Source organism: Neomonachus schauinslandi, chromosome 9 (assembly GCF_002201575.2).
Source record: "Neomonachus schauinslandi chromosome 9, ASM220157v2, whole genome shotgun sequence".
NCBI classification, from domain to species: Eukaryota; Metazoa; Chordata; class Mammalia; order Carnivora; family Phocidae; genus Neomonachus; species Neomonachus schauinslandi.
The window spans coordinates 70,476,610-70,495,247 of NC_058411.1; the positions used below are offsets into that span (position 1 = coordinate 70,476,610).

General features: G+C 53.4%; 3 protein-coding genes across 4 annotated transcripts; 2 read left to right on the plus strand and 1 right to left on the minus strand.

Annotated features, from left to right (window-relative positions):
* Positions 1–454: 454 nt before the first annotated feature.
* CIDEB (cell death inducing DFFA like effector b) lies at positions 455–3,126 on the plus strand. Its single transcript, XM_021695389.1, has 5 exons — positions 455–495; positions 806–950; positions 1,833–1,982; positions 2,209–2,399; positions 2,565–3,126. The coding sequence occupies exons 1-5, from the start codon at positions 455–457 to the stop codon at positions 2,701–2,703; spliced, it is 666 nt and encodes a 221-aa protein (XP_021551064.1). The 3' UTR covers positions 2,704–3,126.
* Positions 3,127–3,130: 4 nt separating this feature from the next.
* On the minus strand, positions 3,131–8,288 carry NOP9 (NOP9 nucleolar protein). Its single transcript, XM_021695388.1, has 10 exons — positions 7,968–8,288; positions 7,296–7,751; positions 6,420–6,530; positions 6,036–6,177; positions 5,750–5,942; positions 4,968–5,108; positions 4,458–4,583; positions 4,065–4,301; positions 3,744–3,849; positions 3,131–3,401 (listed from the first exon to the last, which is right to left on the minus strand). The coding sequence occupies exons 1-10, from the start codon at positions 8,212–8,214 to the stop codon at positions 3,244–3,246; spliced, it is 1,917 nt and encodes a 638-aa protein (XP_021551063.1). The 5' UTR covers positions 8,215–8,288; the 3' UTR covers positions 3,131–3,243.
* A 109-nt stretch (positions 8,289–8,397) lies between these two features.
* DHRS1 (dehydrogenase/reductase 1) lies at positions 8,398–14,687 on the plus strand. 2 transcript variants are annotated; one of them, XM_021695294.1, is made up of 9 exons: positions 8,398–8,621; positions 9,042–9,215; positions 10,551–10,694; positions 10,848–10,927; positions 12,300–12,432; positions 12,737–12,883; positions 13,423–13,492; positions 14,024–14,104; positions 14,293–14,687. In XM_021695294.1, the coding sequence occupies exons 2-9, from the start codon at positions 9,066–9,068 to the stop codon at positions 14,427–14,429; spliced, it is 942 nt and encodes a 313-aa protein (XP_021550969.1). In that variant the 5' UTR covers positions 8,398–8,621; positions 9,042–9,065; the 3' UTR covers positions 14,430–14,687. The 2 variants fall into 2 exon arrangements, with proteins under 2 accessions (XP_021550969.1, XP_021550970.1); XM_021695295.1 differs by lacking the exon at positions 10,551–10,694.
* The last annotated feature ends 3,951 nt before the right edge of the window (positions 14,688–18,638 follow it).

The following is an 18,638-nucleotide window of genomic DNA, read 5'->3' on the forward strand; positions in this document are numbered from 1 at the left end:
TCCCATATAATGCAACTTCTCAGGATGGGAGCCCGAAACTATCCCTAGAAATTCTCTCCGTAGAAAGAAAAAGACCAGAGATCATATCCCATCCTCTTACACCGTTCCCATTTATCCTCAGCACACACCGCCACCAGACACACACACACACCCCCCCCCCAAGCTTCTGTGACCTTTGCGGCAACTCTGGGCCTCAATCCCTCCTCCACGATCCCATCTAGGCCCCTCCCTTTTCCCTCCCCTTGGACTTTGCCCTTCTTACTGGCCTGGCAGGCGGGGCCAGAGTCCGGGGTGACTCATCTCCCACCTCATTGGGGCTGAGATCCCAGCTCTGTAACAGAAAACACCACCACTTCGGCCCCAGCACAGCAGAGAACCACCCAGCCTAGCAGAGAACCACCCAGCCTAGAACTCACCGGGAGAGGCAACTCTCCTCCTGCTCCTTCCCTCCACCATGGAGTACCTCTCATCCCTAAACCCCAGCGGTCTGCTCAGGTGATTTCTAACCCTCCTCTCTACCCTCCAACACTGAGGATAGTGCACGGCAACAAAATTCCACTCAGCCCCTAGGAGACTCAGAGACTAACGTACCCCTTCCCTTCCCCGCCCCAACTTTCCACAGTGGGCTTGTCCAGCTATGGAACCACCACTGACCACCCCTCCTCCATGGTCTCTCCCTCTCTCCCTAGGCTACTCTGCTCTCCAAACCTAGATCCCTCCCTAACTCTCCAAGTACCCCACCCCCAGTCATCCCCACTGCAGTCACCAAACTCCTCAGTTCTTGACCTTTCTCGCCAACTACCAGGTCGGTATCCAATATGAGCTCTGAGTTTGGCCGGAAAGTCTGGACTTCAGCTCCACCACCCCAGCGACCTTTCCGAGTCTGTGATCACAAGCGGACCACCCGGAAAGGTCTGACAGCTGCCACCCGCCAGGAACTGCTAGACAAGGTAAGTGAGCCAATTCCCTAAGTTCCTATTGCAGGGGCAGCCAGGGCGCTAGAGAAGAGTGAGAACTTGGAGTGAACAGAAAGGCTGAGGTTAGTTACATGGCTGCCCCTCCCTCTAAGGGCTAAAGGGCGGGGGGACGGTCAGCCCAATGACCAATGCTGTATTTAGGTCGATTCATTTCTTTTCCAGGGGGTAGAGGAAGGAGTAGATAAGGGAGGGTTGGAGGGATGGCATTCAGAAGTCAGTATGGAGTGTCGATTTGTATGACAAATCAAGTTCAAGTCCTGATTCTATCAGGACTTGCTGGTTTGCTAGTGTCAAACTGTAGGAAGTTGTTCAGTCTATCAAAACTTCAGTTTCTTCATCCACAGAAAGGGAATAATGACACACCTTCCTCCTAGAGTTGTTGAAAGCAGTCAAAGAGGACAATGTATGTAAAGTACTACATAGATGCCTGACACTAATGAAGACTCAAAAAGGTTAAGCGTCATTATTACTGAAAACAGTTCTGGAGGACTCTCTGAGGGTGGGGACAGTGAGGTAGGACACTGGAGATAAGACCGAAGGATGGAGCTCAACAGAAGCAAGCGAGGTTTTCAATTACAAGCCAGTAGGAATGGTTCAAAGGAGTACAGGGGAGAAGACAGTGACGTGGACAATGACACAGGAGCAAAGAGGAAAAGAAGTCAGCCCTTAGTGAGGGTCCCCCAGCAACTGAAGAACACCGAGCGCTGGAGCCATTTGAAGGGATGGCAATTTTCCAGGAAGTAGAGTTGGGGTATCAGCCAGCATCTAGGGCCAACCAATGGATGTGGGGTAGCTGGGGAGGGAGGGGCAGGGCTAAGCTCTGCGCCTTCCCTCCTGCTTCCTGTGGCTGGGCAGGCACTGGAGGCCCTGCTGCTGAGAGGGATGCTAACACTGGTGCTGGAGGAGGATGGGACCGCTGTGGAGAGTGAGGACTTCTTCCAGCTTTTGGAGGATGACACATGCCTGATGGTGCTGGAGTGCGGGCAGAGCTGGAGCCCCAGCAAGGTGAGAGGCCACCGTGGGGCTGTTGTCGGCCACCAGTCTCTCTCGAGCTTCTCTAGCCCAACCATGATCATGGGGGCGGACACACTGGGAGAGGCGAGGAGTTGCCAAGGACCCCTTATAGGGGACAAATGGTCCAGGCAAGAGTGGGTCTGACCTAGTGCTGATGGGGAATAGTGGTGGGCGCCTGGGTGGGAGGGTGCACTGCACTGAGGGAAGTGCCCTACAGAGTGGCATGCTGTCATATGGCCTGGGCCGGGAGAAGCCCAAGCACAGCAAGGACATCGCCCGCATCACCTTCGACGTATACAAGCAAAACCCTCGAGACCTCTTTGGCAGCCTCAATATCAAAGCCACGTTCTACGGGCTCTACTCCATGAGTTGTGACTTTCAAGGACTCGGCCCAAAGAAAGTACTCAGGTCAGAGACCAACAGGTCATGTTTCCCCATCCCCCTACAGTTGCAGCCCCCCTCATTCCTTCTGCACTCACCTACCCCATTAGCTCTCCCTTGTGGAAAACCCCCTCGATGGCCTCCTCCCAGGTTCCCCCACCCATCCGACTCCATCTGGTCTCTGCCCTTCAGGGAGCTCCTCCGTTGGACCTCTGCACTGCTGCAAGGCCTGGGCCATATGCTCCTGGGAATTGCCTCCAGCCTTCGCCATGTAGCAGAAGGGGCCGAGCAGTGGCACTGGCAGCAGCAGGGTCGCCTCCATCCCTACTGAGAAGGGGCTCTGAGCTGCTTTCTGCCGCTAGACTCACTGCAAGAGACATACTGTGAGGACTGTGAGGGCATCGGCTTTGGAGATGTGAGGACAGTGTAGATGAGATGACTCACCTGATTTCCCCCACTGTCTTCTGACCCCATTGTTATAGGCCCCATCAGCATGAGGCCTTCCAGCCCTAGCCTATACCCTTTCCTGAAGAATGCTGTTCCCTTCCCAGCCAGCTTTCCGGCCTCCCACTTACCCTGAAAGGCCACAAGCCCATCCCCAAGCATCTCAATTCCACCCTGATCATTGCTACATCTAGATTCTTTGCACCTCCTCCTGTCCCTAAGCTTCCCAATGCACTGAATTCGGCCCTCTTTGACTTTGTCTCGATTTCTTTATACACTTCTCCCCAAAATAACAAAAACATTTCCAATAAAAATATAAAAATATTTATTATTAAGACTTCTGACTCCTACTTAAACTACAAAGGGGACAGGACAGGTATGCCCTTTACCCCTCCCCCATCAACACCCAGTCCCAGATCCAAAGACCTCAGTCTTCAAGTATTGAGTTCAAAGCCCGCCTCCTCTTGGCTACTGCCCCCTGCTGCTGTTCCCAAGCCTCTCGGCGCTTCAGGAAAGTAGTCAGGGCCACGTTTCGAGCCACATGGTGGCCAAAAGGGTCTCTTATCAGCTCCTGGTTCCGCTCCCCTGCAAATGGAAACACTCATGTTCAGTATCATCATGCAGTCACCCACCGTGCTCAAAGGGACTCCCCCTGAGTGAAAGCCCTTCCATTTTCCCTGGGCCCTGGGTTGGTCTCGGGATCATGAATACCTCACTCTCCAAAGAGGAGAAGCTAGGGGCGGGGTGGGAGCACAGGGCTGCATAATCAGCAGAGGAGAAGGGGAGGAGAGCAGACTGCTAAGAACCCATGGCCAACACCATCCTTTAGAACCGAAGTCTCTGCTAAATTTAAGTCCCCTCTCCAGCCACCCAGCCATCTGAAGTGAGGGAAGTTTGGAAAGGTCAGAGAGAGGTGCCGATACTCACCCAGCTCAGCAGCAATTTCCTTCCGGGCCCCCAAGGCTGCTCCACTCCAGATGGCATCTAGTACACGGCTGCCATGGCGACTACAGGCCAGAGCCACATATTGTCCCTGCAGTGAGACAGGCAAGGTAGGTTCCCCTAGGGCAGTCCACAAAAGGTGTGCTGGGGAGGGCAAGGGTGAAGTGAAGTTTCCAAAGTTTATAGGTGGAGTCAAGAGAATCTGGGAACTACATATTCTCTCTTTGACTCTGAAGGACAGTACCAGGGCAAGCTCATGTTCTCTTAAGTGGATGTTGGTGGGGGCATCAAAGCAGAAACTAGAACCTTTAGGGTCTTCAGCACACGGCGGCGCTGCTTGCGCGTCACGGAGGGGCTGGTCAGGATGGCATCGAGCACGTGCGAACCAGCAGGGCTCTGGGCTAGAGTCAGAAGTTGTGGTCCCGTCAAAGCACCCAGACTTTGAAGTATAACACCAGGACTAGAGAAATGCAACAGATGCTGGAGCAGGAGAGACCCCAGGACTGTCACGTCCCCCAGGGCCCTGGCCGTGGCCATGTCCACCTGGAAGGACAGAGAGAGGGCATTAGGAGGCAGCCACCAAACTGCCACCTCTGCCTGGATGAAGCCAGAGACCTCACCACCCTCACCACAAGGGTGAAGGACTTTTTAAACCCTGGCCCCCAACTAGTCACTGGCTTGGCCCCTCTCCTACCTCACCTGGTGCTCTGCAGGCACTGCCCCCTCCTCCTCCAGCAGTCCATAGTACACCTCATAAGCCATCAAAGTGGCAAAGAGAGGCACACAGGCCACTTGCCGGGAAGAGGGCTCTGCACAGTGGAATGCCTACAGGAGAAGACAAAACATGATGAATCTAAGAACTACCTCATCCCTAACCCCGACTCTCTAGACAAGGCAAAGCATTCAGGAGACGTGAGAGTGTAAGCTGCACAAGGGCAGGATCTCCTCTGCCTTGCTGTATCCCCAGCCTCTATATACATGACAGGGGTTGAATAAACATTTAGTCCTTAAATAAACTGTTCTCTTAGTCCTGGGAGACAATTTTCATTTCAGGGCTAGGACATGGGTTTGGCGTCATTTTTCCCTGTATCTGCGAACTCCTCGGGCATGAGACCTCTTCGAGTCCAGAGATACAACCACTGAAGGTCAGAGAAGTCCTAACTGGTAGAATTTGAACTGAGGGCATAAACGGGTGGCGGGTAATATCACCTCCAACAACAGCAGCAGGACCTGGGCTTGGTGGGCCCCAACTCTGCGGCATGCCCCCACCAGGGCAATGACCACCCCTGGGTGACCTTGAGCCAGCACAGCTTCCAGGGCAGGGCTCAGCTCCTCAAACACAGGGGACAGCTGAGGAGAGACACAGAATGAAGAATCTTTGGCATTCTGTAACAATGGACTAAGTTATTCAGAGAAATCTTCCTACTGAAAACAACTAAAAACGCTAGATAAGCATTGCCAATATCAGGGTTTTGGTTTGGCCACATAAAGTCCAGGACCAGGGGACAGTTCTAGAGGTGCCGCCTCACTTGGTGGGAGCAGGGTACTTTAAATGGCCACACTCTCAAGATAAAGGGATACTAGAATTAAATCCGCCCTTCTTACCCCAAATCCCAACCCATGAGATCACAGGCAAGCATGCCTTGGTGCTAAGCAGCAAAGGCAAAAAGAAGCTACGGCAATAGCCCTAGCACTCACACAGATTTGTAGCTAAGTACCCAGAGTCTGAATGGACCATGGAACCTCAAGCTGCAAATCTGCATCAAGCCAGTCTCCTGCCAGGCACCTGAGAAGCTAACACAAATCCTTTCTGGGAAGAGGGCACTTTTGTCCTAAGCTCTGAGAAACCCCCAGGAATAACCTTTCAAGGGGAATGGCCAACACACTGTCAGAGACACCGAGGCAGGCACACAATAAAATAAGGCCCAATGAACAAGAACTAGCAGAAACAACAGAGTACAGAAAGAGATCTAGCCCCATTCTCAACTCACCAGCTCAGTGGTAGTAATAGCATCCAGTAAACGCTGCAAAGGGAAGTTGGCAATAGGGTGTGCAGCCAGGGCCTGCAGCTGCCCTTGGAAGTGATCCTCAAAGAGGCTCTGGAGCCTCAGGGGCTCCAACACCAGCAGGACCTGCTCCAGGAGTCTGGAGCTCGTCTGATCCCGCAGAAATAGCAGCAGGGGGCTAGGGACAAGGAGAACGTGATCAGGCAGCCTTTATTCTACTTCATCTAAAATACCCACATCACTTCATTCACTTCACACAGCTTGACCATACCTGCCATCTGCTGAGGAGTTGCGGCTACTCAGATAGCTGATCACAGCATTGCAGAGATGAGCACAAAACTGGGGCAGTTTGCGGTGTAAGATTTGTAAGGCCACTTGAAGGCAGAAACTGGAGATCTTGTCAGTGATAAATACTGTGGGAGAGAGCAGAAATAATCAAAGCAGCTCTTCCAAAATCCAGACAACCTGTACAACCTCAAACCTCAAGCAATAAGGTACCAGGGACTATGGACATAAAGGCTCTATACAGAGTCTTTGCAATATCAAACCAGATCAGATTTGAGGAGGAATATGACTGATCTAAGTAAGAGCTTTGCATGATGACAATCACCTCCAGAAAAATGGTCCTAGACCCTCCTTCTATCACCCTCCTTACCGGCAATGTCCTTCAGAAAGCAAGAGCTCAGGTCCTGAAGGCAATTCAAGAAAGTTTCAGGGACCTCAAAATCAGTTGGCTTACACTCCCGAGCTGGGGCCCTTTGTGCATCTGAAAGATCAAAAACATGTGCAGTGCGGGGATCACAAACTACCATCCAAGAGGGAGAATGATTCCATAGATGATCAAGGATTCAGCTTGGAGATGCAGAACACACATGAATATCTCTTCTCATCTGGATGACTGAACTGAGACTATGTTTCTGTTTTAAATTTTCTAAGAAATTTCAACCAGCTCCCCAGTGGTCCATAGGAGACAGGAATTCAAGGTGTTCCAAAATCAGGCCTCATCTAAACTCTCTAACCTTATTTCCCAGAGTTTTTCAAAATGTAGGTCACTGCCTATGAGTGCATCATGAAATCACTTTAGTGGATCTTAACCAGGCCTTTTTCAATGGAATAGAACAGAATAAAATAAACCAGAGAAGAAAATATCAAAGTGGACTGCATATATTAAGAATATTGTCTCTCGAAGTTCTGTTTTGAGTCCAATATCTGTATACATACACATAGGCAGGTTCAGTGATGTTTAAAAAAAAAAAAATTCTGTAAGTTGTGGTTAAAAAAAAAAATTGACATCCATTGCTCAAATGAGTCACCTCTTACCCCTGGCCCATTCTACTAGCTGTCCCTCAAACACACTGACACATCCTCACCTCTGGGCCTCTGCACTAATCTTTGGTTTGTTAAGCCTTGTCCTCATTTCTCTGCTAATTCTTCAAAGTCATGAGGAATTACTCTTCTGCTTACTCTCTCCTTCTGGACTTTCCCAACTCTCCTCTCCTCTAGGTCCACTTCCCTATCTTGTAGTACTTACCAGGTGACTGAGAGCCACGGTGCCTGGCTCTCTCAGACTCCAGAAGAGTCCCTCCCAACACCTGCAGCAGAGTTCTGACCACGAAGCTGCCATGTGTGTCTCCACAGTAGAAAAGAAAATCATCACACACCTCAGAGGCTAGTCCCAAAACCAGCTCCTCCAGGGTCTCCAAGGGACCATCCTTGCCATTCTCCTCCTCCTCCACGTCCTCCTCTTTCTCTGCCGGGCTCCCCAGCAATCGAGGCAGCTGCAGCAAAGCACTTTGCAATACATGCACCCCGCATCGATGACAGGCCACAGAGCGCAAGCTGGAGCGCAAAGCAGCCCAGACTCGACACAGCGGTTTCAGGGGACTGAATCCCAACAGTTCCTGCATAATCTCACTGCCAGTCTTGTTTGTGGCCAAGGCTAGGGCCTGAGCCTCCACTTCCTTCAAAACATTGTGCACCATCAGTTCTGGATAGACAAGAAAAGAAATATTTTAGAGACTGAGAAGAGAATAAGGTTATGTTCCATCAGTTAACCGAGTGAAGGAGAGGGGGGAGCGAGGAAGAGGATATGGGAGACGAGACTAAGTCCCTACGCCCTGGGGACCCATGAAAATTTCCCTGCCTGTCCTGGAATTTATGCCCAAGGAATCCCTCTTAGTCCCACCCTGCGGTTGCTCCCCACCTCGTTCTTCTCCGGTCTCGGGAGCCTCTTTCAGCGCGGACAGCGCCCGGCGGAAATACCCCAGAGCTTCGGGGCTCAGGTGAGGGTGCGCATCTAGGGCCGGCTCCGAGCTCCGGTCGGGAGGCGGGCAGGGTGGCCGCCGGCGGCCTGGTGGGGGGCGCCCCGACCCCTTGGCCCCGCGCCCTCGTTTGCTACGTGCTGGGAACCGGCGCCCCGCCTTGTGCGGAGAGCGCGGACCCAGCCCCATGGATGCTAAAGCCCGTGTCCGTCCGCCAAAGCTTCCCCAGCCACAGGCGAACAAGCAGCCAGGCGCGCGCAAGGACCGGATGGAGTCTAGAAACGCCGGCGCGCTCGGGACGCAGCATTACGTCATAGTTCCGCGACGACCCCTAGCCGAGCGGCAGCGCACCTCCTCCCCGGTCGCCCCGCCTCCATTCCTTAGTCCCTGTCCTAGCTGAGGATCAGCGCAGACCCTGTCCTCCACGCCCCCCCCTGACCCCGGACCAGGACGCAGACTGGCTCCCCAGCCTCACACTGTGACTCAATTGCACTCACCCCATCCTGCCCCCGCGGCCGGAATTGAAGTTCTCGAAGTCCAAGGACTTTGCGAGCTAGACGGCGCCGGGACTCCAAGACCGCACGGGTGGCAGGCAGGTAAGGGGCGCGAGCTCCCACTACTGAGGACTCAGGGTCCCTGGGCCTCGCGCTCACCCCCGACAGGGCCAGGCCAGAGGCCAGAGCTCCTGATAGCCCAGCAGCCTGCGTGGACCCGCCGTGAGGGCCTGCTGCGCCAGAACCCCACCCGGTCAGCCTCTTTCAGAGTCCCTAGACAGTCCTACCCAGCCCCTGGGGTCATAGTCGCTCGATGGCTCCTAGCCAGGGGGCAATGGCCAACTCGTTCGCCTCCCAAAAAGGACCAACAGCCTTACCCTGAAGACTGCACTACTGTCCCGCTCTGAAACTTCTCTTTGCTCAAAGGATCCCAACCTTGGCTCCCTCTCCTACCACTATAGAGATCACCCTTCCACATACGCAGTTTGCAGGCTTCCCTAGAGCAAGTCTTTGCTTCCACAGATTCCCCCCTTTTGCCTGTGAGTCATGGCAGCTCCCATGAAGGGCCAAGTGTGCGTGGTGACTGGTGCTTCCAGGGGTATTGGCCGCGGCATCGCCTTGCAACTCTGCCAAGCGGGTGCCACAGTTTACATCACCGGCCGCCATATGGACACCCTGCGGGCCACTGCTGAGGAGGTGGGTGCTTCCTCTAGAACCACAGGGGCAGAAAACACCTGAGGTAGCCCTTCCCATTGACCACTCCCTCCGCTAATCCCTTACCTAAAGCCATAATATTTCTCAACACAATGTGAATATTTACTCAAACTAGAATAAATAAAGTCCATAAATAACTTCAGATCAGGTCAAAGTTTGCCACTGAGTTTTATGAAAAAACTTTCTGTTTGAGACCTTCAGGGGTTTTGGAATTGCAACTGAAGGGTTGTGGACCTGTGCTTCTCTCTATTGTAGGCAAGACTCTACCGAGCTGTACGCTTATGGTTGACTTTTCTACTGGATTTCAGTTAAATATTTGGTTTGCCAGACATTGCATGAAGCACGGAGGTTAACCAAGAGCAGTAAGATGTCACTTCTGCTTTTAAAAGATAGGGCCCAGCAGGAAATCAGAGGCAGACACAGAATGCTCTAGGAGCATGGGTGAGCAGTTAGGAAGCAAGGAGGTAAGAGGGTAGGACCCAGAGCATGGATCTGGAGAATAGGAGGATTGGTCTTGAATAAGGTATTTTTCTTCCTGTGAAGTTAGAGGATGGGGACACATTTATGGCGGGTGAGATAGAACAGAAAGTAGAAATAGTTCATAGCTGAGAGTTTTGGTTTGTCAGTTACTAGGCGGGAGCGTTGGTGAGGTGACGGTCAGAGGGCTGGGACTGAGTAGGGGTTACACGTGAGTGGTGAAGGGTGGGAGCTCAGAGCATGAGAGATGGGAATGACCAAGGACGAGGAAAAAGAGAGATACTCCTTTCTCAGGAGCAGCCCTCCTGCCTTATTTGTCCCTTGCCTTCCACTAGCAGAGTACAATGCCTTGCCCATGGTAGGCCTCAGTAAATGTAGATTTTATTTTATTTTTATTTATTTATTTTTTTAAAGATTTTATTTATTTATTTGACAGAGAAAGAGACCATGAGAGAGGGAACACAAGCAGGGGGAGTGTGAGAGGGAGAAACAGGCTTCCCGCTGAGCAGAGAGCCCGATGTGGGGCTTGATCCCAGAACTCTGGGATCGTGACGCGAGCCGAAGGCAGATGCCTAATGACTGAGCCACTCAGGCGCCCGGTAAATGTAGATTTTAAACCTGAAATCCCAGTCCTTTTTGGTCTGTAGGGAAAGGACCTAGCATTCCTGAAGATCCTCAAACAGACACCAGAGGGCGGGATTGCTCACCGTCTTCCCTCAGCTGCTGGCTTTGATTCCTACTCTTGCCCTCTCAGCCTCCCAAGCTGGGAGTTGAAGAGAGTTGCCTCCTGTCTCACACTCACGTACAACTATAAACTCATGCCCCTCTGTCCCTCATCAGGCACAATCTCGAGGAGGCCAGTGTGTGCCTGTGGTGTGTGATTCAAGCCAGGAGAGTGAAGTGCAAAGCTTGTTTGAGCAAGTGGATCGGGAACAGCAGGGGCGTCTGGATGTGCTGGTCAACAACGCCTATGCCGGAGTCCCGGTACCCTTTCAACTTGATTCCAGATCCACGTTCCTAACCTCCCCCTCTGACCCTGGAGTCCTCATCCCCACTCACTGTCCCTTTCATTATCCAGCCCCTCATACCTTCCTGCCTTCAGATCATCCAACTCACCACAGTCCCTGTGCTTTCCAGGCAATTATGAAGAACATTAACAAGGCATTCTGGGAAATCCCTGCCTCCATCTGGGATGATATCAACAACGTTGGACTCAGGTGAGTGTTCCCTTTGTCCCACCACAAGGGCTGGGTGGGCCTGGACCTTTCCCCATGTGCCCTCTCCTTGTCCCTCTGACCTCCCCATCTCTTTCTTTTCCTTCTTGTCCCATTTGTCTTACACCTCTGAGGAATTTCCATCCAGGGGGATCTGTACCTGGGAACACTGAGTTTTACCTTGTTTCTGTCAGTAATTTTCGTCTGAACTTGCTCTTGTCCTCTCTCCTGCCTTACTCTGCACATCCAAATGCATGGCCCAGAAGGGATCCTCCTTTCCTCAGTAAGGCACACCACCTGTAGCTGACATTGACAAAGATGGTTAGAGGAAGAAATTCTTTTGTTTTAGATCAAGAGAAGGTCAATGAGAATGAGCACCTGCCATTTTAGCCTCCATATCCTCACTCCAGATCCGCAGGCCAGGGCACTCCCATGTCAGAGTTAAACATACGTCTGGCGTGGGAGTGAGATGAAACACAGCATGTAGAGTTCACCTAGCATGATACACCAGTTGTGTCTCTTTTTTTTTATTGTTGGAACAATGGTGCCCTCTCGGAAACTGCACTCTGGGTGTGATCAGCCACCTATGGGAGTAACTAAGAGGTTATCTGAAAATCTGTGACTAAAGCATTTGAGAACACACACAGCTTCTAGTGGCAATCCCAAGGAAGCAGGATTAGAATCCAGTTGTGATTTCCAAGGTAGAAGAAAGATGATGAGGACAGGGAATGATGGTCAGCTAAGAGGCAAGAAAAGAAAGCCCAAAGACTGGTAGTTGGCAATGCCCACATGCTTAGCCTTCCAAAGGGAAAGGCCCTCCACACTCTCATCTCTTTCGAGCCAGGGTTATGAGCCTATAAAGCAGAGAGGTCCAGACCTTGGCCCCTGAGCCCTGATGAATTTTCCAAAATAAAGGCCACTTGGTGAGCCTCTTGAAAGCCCAGCAGCACATCCTCACCTCCCCCACACACGCATTCAGGTACACATTTACTGTGCCTTTCCTCTGCATTACCTTAGATTGGGCTTTCCTTTTGAAACTATAATTCTTTCTCCTTGTTTCCACTTGGAGGGTCCTGTTTCCCATGCAAATGAAATGTTTTTCTGGTCACCGAGTATGTGTGCACTGGGTTTTCCCTACATAGAAAGGTGGAAAACTGAGTTTTTCCTTTACACTCATCCAATGATAGTTCGTTTTACCGGTGTTCCTCTCAGAAAGTGGCCTCTAGCCCCGGATTCCCCAGGTCTGTGGCCGCCCCTATGTGGCCTTCTGTCTTCTGTCCCAGCCACTAGAAGGCAGAGGAAGCTGCCGGGGCTACAGCAGCCAGGCCAGCGGCGAACATCATTTATTCCTTCTCCTTCCTTGCCCACCCTCTAGAGGCCACTACTTGTGCTCGGTGTACGGAGCACGGCTCATGGTTCCAGCTGGTCGGGGGCTCATCGTGGTCATCTCCTCCATTGGGGGGCTGCAGTATCTCTTCAGTGTCCCCTATGGCGTGGGCAAAGCTGCGGTGAGGACCCAAGAGCACGGGGGTTAGGGAGGCATCAGGAGATAGAATTCCCAGTGCTCAGAGTAGTAAGGCCGACCGGTCCACTCGTCCCCCTCTGCCCCTCCGTAGACAGCTCCTCTGCCTGGGCTCCCCTTGGCTGGCCAGACTAGGCAGTGCACTGGGGAGGTAGGCAGCTGAGACAGGGCTCCGGGAAGGGTTAGGGGGCTGGGTGTACCCAGCAGAAGCAGGGAAGGTAGGGGAGGAAGGCGATGTGGCCAGGTGCCCTGGCTCTCACCCTGCCTTCTTGCCTTCTCTCCTTCTATAGTGCGACAGGCTGGCTGTGGACTGTGCCCAGGAGCTGCGGCGCCACGGGGTCAGCTACGTGTCTCTGTGGCCAGGATTGGTGCAGACAGAACTAATGAAGGAGGTCGTGGTGAAAAAGGACAATACTGATGATCCCCTGTTGAAGCAGGTGGGCAAGGGGAGGGCGAGGGAGGCAGAGGACGCAGAGGACTCAGCCTCTCCATCCTCAATGACAAGACAGTAACAACAACAGAGAGCCAATCCGCCGGTGCCTACTGTGGCAGGCGCGGGGCCAAGCCCTGGACACACGTTATGCCCTTTTATGCTGTAAGGGAGGTATTATCTCCATTTTACAGATGGCAAAACCGAAACCTGGAAACGTTAGGAACTTGTTCAAGGTCATGTATGCCATAAGTGGAAAGGCTTCGTGCCCCGAAGCCCATGCTCTTGACCCCTGCACTGAACTAGCCTGGGAGGTCCAGACATAGTTGACATTCCAAGATGTTTCCACTTAGGAGAGGCAGTGGGTCCTGGTGCCAGAGTACAGGGCTCACCTGAATGTAGGGAAGAGTGGCTCCAGCACCTTCTGAGTCCCGCAGGTACAGTGATGAGGGCCTGTCTCTCCTGGAATAAGAGCTGAAAGTGGGGAAGAAATGTGGGCAGTTCTCTTGGAGATTAGCCCTTCACTTCTCTGTCCTTGTGTTTCAGTTGAGATCTAATTTCTCCTCTGCGGAGACCACAGAAATGAGTGGCAAATGTGTCGTGGCTCTGGCAACAGGTAAAGAGGTTGGGGGCAGGTGGTAACAAGAAAGGGCCTGGAGATGGGGCACCCAGGTGGCTCATTTAGTTAAGCGTCTGCCTTCGGCTCAGGTCATGATCCCAGGGTCCTGGGATTGAGCTCCGCATCGGGCTCCCTGTTCAGTAGGGAGTCTGCTTCTCCCTCTCCCTCTGTATGCTCGCTCTCTCTCTTTCTCTCTCTCAAATAAATTAAAAACAAGAAGAAAGAGAGAGAGAGAGGGAGGGCGGGCGGGCCTGGAGAATCTGCAGGGTGGTGGTATCCAGTCCTGAGTCCTGGCTCAGGAGATGGTTGAGGAAAATGCCCTTCTTTTCTCTGGCTTCTGGAGACCCAAAGCGGCCCAGGAACTGGCTTACAGAAGTGCAGCCAGGAGCCAGAGATCTGAGAACCTTCCTAGGAACACAAATAATTCTGGGCACCTAAGCCTGTCTCAGTGGTGCCCTGTGCCAGTGGGCCCAAACCTTGTCACACTGCGTCACTTCTGTGCCTTCTCAGCTGTGTTTGTGCCCACAGATCCCAATGTCCTGAGCCTGAGTGGGAAGGTGCTGCCATCTTGTGACCTTGCCCGGCGCTACAGCCTTCAGGATGTGGACGGTGAGAGCTCTGGCCGCACAGCCAAGCTGGACCTCCTGTCCTCCGTTGCCTGCTCACTCCTCCTCCTCCCACACTCTCTCCCCATTCCTTCTTCCCTCACATCCCACTCAGGCTCTTCGGCCAAGGTGGAGGTGTCTAAGGAGTGGGAAATGAAGACCTAACCCTCCTCTTCTTCCTGTGGTCTGCAGGCCGCCCCGTCCAAGACTACTTGGCTTTGAGCTCGGTCCTCTCCCATGGCTCCATCCTGGGCTGGCTGGCCTCCTACTTGCCTGGCTTCCTCCGTATGCCCAAGTGGATTATGACCCTCTACGCTAGCAAGTTCTAACCCTCCTGGCCTGACGTCATGCCTCTGCCCTCCCTTGGGCTCCGTGGTAAGGCCTGTCTCAGTGAAGCAAGGCAGCCTCTCCTGCCTACCTCATACCCTTAAGAGGAAGAGAAGGCCTCCACTCTGCGTCCTGGGTGAGCCCTGCGGGCCCTTATGGATCCTCCTTTATGCCTTAATTTTACTTGCCCCTACATTTCACTTTTTGCCTTAGTATTGAAAAACACCCTGGGGGCTAATAAAAGTCTCATTTCTCTTTCAGCGAGTTTTGACTGTTGATTGTGTGCTCAGCAAAGTGTTAAGTGCTTGAGAGAAAGACGCCAAGATACACAAAATGTTTAGGTCCTCAGGGCACCTGGGTGGCTCAGTCGTTGAGCGTCTGCCTTCAGCTCAGGTCATGATCCCAGGGTCCTGGGATCGAGCCCCACATCGGGCTCCCTGCTCAGTGGGAAGCCTGCTTCTCCCTCTCCTACTCCCCCTGCTTGTGTTCCCTCTCTCGCTATGTCTCTCTCTGTCAAATAAATAAATAAAATCTTAAAAAAAAAAAAAAATGTTTAGGTCCTCAAGGAGTTCCCTTGCCAGGACAAAGCCCCTTTCCTCTAGACGTGTTCCTGCTCTTCCCTGTAGGGCTGCCCATCTCAGGTCACGAGGCCTGTTTCCACGCCTCACTGGGGGACCGGGTCCCTCCACGACCAGAAGCAGGCCCAGCCCTGTCTTGCGGTACTTTCCCGCCCCCACAGTCCACCACCTCCTCAGGGATGCCTGCTGCCTTCTAGCTGGGCCTGATCTCAGGGCGGCAAGGGCAGATTCCTCGGTGTTTATGATTTCCTGGCATCTGGGAGGACAGTACTGTCCAAATCCAGGTGAGAGGCAGAGGACTAGCTGCAGGCTCCTTCCTCTCGGGACGGTACCCGAGGAATTGACTGCCCGAGCCCTGTCGGGCTGCCTGGCCTGCTCTGGGGGCTGTCCCAGCCTGAGGCAAGGCAGCCCGGGCTGTGAGCCCAGAGCCCCTCTGAGGGAGCCTCTCCAGCAGCAGCCTAGATGGCCATCAACGTAACGGGACGGCTGCTGTCAGAGGGGCAAAGACCATTTCTAATCTTTGCAAAAGGCAGAGTGAGAGCTGAGGCCGTGGCATGGCAGGGGCTGTGAGCTCCCCGTGGCTTCGGGGACGGCACCACTTACCGTGCCAGTGCTGTGTGAGAGGGTGGCTGGTGCGCGCCGCCTCGGAGCTTCTCCTCTGGCTCCGCAGTCCGTGGTGACTGCACATTTGCTGCTTGAAGTTAGCCTCAGCGAGAGTATACACGCCACAGAAACCAAGACAGGCTACGAATCAGGGCTTCGATTTACTTACTTATTTAGAGAGCGCTGACTTAGCACGTGGCTGGAACTATGTCCTAAATCCCAGCGTTTGGCCAAGCACCGCATGTAGATCACAGTGATCAGGTATCCTCAGCACCCTCTGACCCCCTTCCGCCTGCCACCCTCAGTTCCTATTATGTCCTAAGGTCAGCGAGAGGCAGAGGCATTGCCTACATGCTGCGCCACAGTACGAGCCTCTAGACGTGCAGCCTTCCACAGCCGTCATCAGAGGAAATCCTGGCGTGACAGCGTGGCTGCCTGAAGGCCCCAAGGGACTTGGGAAGAATATGGGTTTCAGAGGCAGGCAAATCTACATACGAATTTTGGCTCCACCACTTTGGGAATGAAATGAAGTAACACGTATAAATCCCCAGGCAGTATGTAGCCGTCGAAGTTGTCAGTTCCTTCTCTTGACAAGTGTTTAAGAACACGCTCTGCACCAGGCACCATTCTTGGCTTTGGGAACGCAGAGCACAAGACAAAGCAGGCCCTGGCCCACAAAGGATTTTCACTTCAGCCCTGGAAGACCTTAGAAGCCATCTAGACTTTCTACTGACTGGAGGAAGTGAGTGAACCGAGGCCCCCAGGGTCCATAGCACGTGGAATGAAACCTCAGTCCTGGTATCCCAAGGAACCAGAGGGGCAGTGTTCTTTCCGGCACACCACCCTGCTTCCCTCCAACAAGCATCAGTCCCTCTTCAAAACAAGCAATAAAGGGCGCCTGGGTGGCTCAGTCGTTAAGCCTCTGCCTTCGGCTCAGGTCATGATCCCAGGGTCTTGGGATCGAGCCCCGCATCGGGCTCCTTGCTCGGCGGGAAGCCTGCTTCTCCCTCTCCCACTCCCCTTGCTTGTGTTCCCTCTCTTGCTGTGTCTCTGTCAAATAAATAAAAATCTTTAAAAAAAAAAAAACAAGCAATAGAGTAACAGAGCTCTGAGGGAATGAAACGTGGACAGTGAGTTTTGATTGGAGGTGAAGAGATTCAAGATCTAAGAAACCCAATAGCAGAGTCGCAGGACACTGGGGGGGGGGGGGGGCGTGGATCAATGTTCATTCCAAAAAATGTTTATAAGACTAGTTAAGTTTTCGAGATGGATGCCATAGCCAAGTTCACACAGGGTACCCTGAGAATACAGGAGGAAGAAGCTAGCTCCATTAGAGAACTGAACAAAGGGATAGTGGCCAGAGACTTAAAGAATGGGGAGAGAGGAGGAGTGGGGAGGTTTAATGATTTCTAATTAAAAAAATAAAGGGCACATACTGAGGCACAAAATGGGTCCCTTTCCCTCCTAGATTCCCTCATTATCGAGTCCAGCACAAGCAGCTTCCAGTTCCTCTGCTCTTCTGGCACACAAGTCCAGGCAGGCCCCTGACCCCTTGACCTTGCTCCAAGCAAGTTGACCCACTTCTAAGCTCCCTGAGGCACCTCAGTACAGAGGGCCTTGGCATTCACCCAGAGAAGGTCCAGCCCATGCCTGTCCTTCGCCCCAGCTCAGGGCGGGCTCTGTCTCCGCAGCTCAACATGAGCTCAACATGGGCCAGCTCGGCCTGGTCAAACAGGAAGCCCCAGGGCTCTGTGAATGGTCCCTGGGCAGGGGCACCCATGGTTGCGTGTGGGGTGGGGCAGCTGGCCAAGGTGTGTGTCAGGGAGGGATCAGGACAGACCGAGATGAGCAAGGGTGCCCCTGGATGCCTGGAGGCAGGAAATGAGATAGAGATGAGGTTTTGCAGGGAAAGGCAGGCATGAGAATGTTGTGACATGCCCAGGAAAGTGAAACCTGAAAGGAATGACCATTGTGTGCAGCCTGGGAGGCAGCCTGGCTATGCTGACCCCTCCTGCTTCTTTGAGTCCCCACCCTGGGTCTCCCCATGGTTGTCTAACTGTCTCATGATGATAACTGAAAGCACTTCGAGAGCCAGACCTTTGTTTCACGAGGCCTGCCTGCACCCCTCCCCCTTTCCCTGCCCAGGGCTGGGCACGGAGGAGGCTGCCACTGACCGCCAGCTGACCGGGAGATGGAAGGGCGGGGAGAACGTTCAGCACTGGGGCCAGGGAAAGAGCAGGCGAGGATGGGCCGTGGGGCCAGGAGGAGCAGTGGAAGGATGGAGAGCCTGAGAGGGCATAGGCAGAAGGGTCCAGAGAGAGGGGTTTTGTGGAGGGGTGGACCAACCAAGGGGGCGAGGACCAGGGACCAGATGGGATGGGGGGCAGGCTGTAGGGGGCTCTGCCCAGGGGTGGGGAGACCAAGAGCTGGAGGGGCCTCAGAAAAGAACTGAGAGAGTAAAGGCCTCTGAGGATTATGGGTGGGTAGGAACCAGAATGAGGAAGGAAAAGGAGCAGGCCTGGGCCCAACCACCTCATCTTGATTTGCCCATTGGGCTCAGGCTCCTGTGGGGCCCTCATGTGGGCTTTTCTTTCCCCTCGCCTGAATCCCCACCCCCCTCTTTCACTCACAGCACCCAAAAGGGCCTTCAGGAACTGATGGGAACTTCTCAGTGACTTGTCCTGAAAGCTGGAATCTACACCCCTCGGTCCAGCCCTTGTTCATCTCAGTCTGTCCTGATCCCTCCCTGACACACACCTTGGCCAGCTGCCCCACCCCACACGCAACCATGGGTGCCCCTGCCCAGGGACCATTCACAGAGCCCTGGGGCTTCCCGTTTGACCAGGCCGAGCTGGCCCATGTTGAGCTCATGTTGAGCTGCGGAGACAGAGCCCGCCCTGAGCTGGGGCGAAGGACAGGCATAGGCTGGACCTTCTCTGGGTGAATGCCAAGGCCCTCTGTACTGAGGTGCCTCGGGGAGCTTAGAAGTGGGTCAACTTGCTTGGAGCAAGGTCAAGGGGTCAGGGGCCT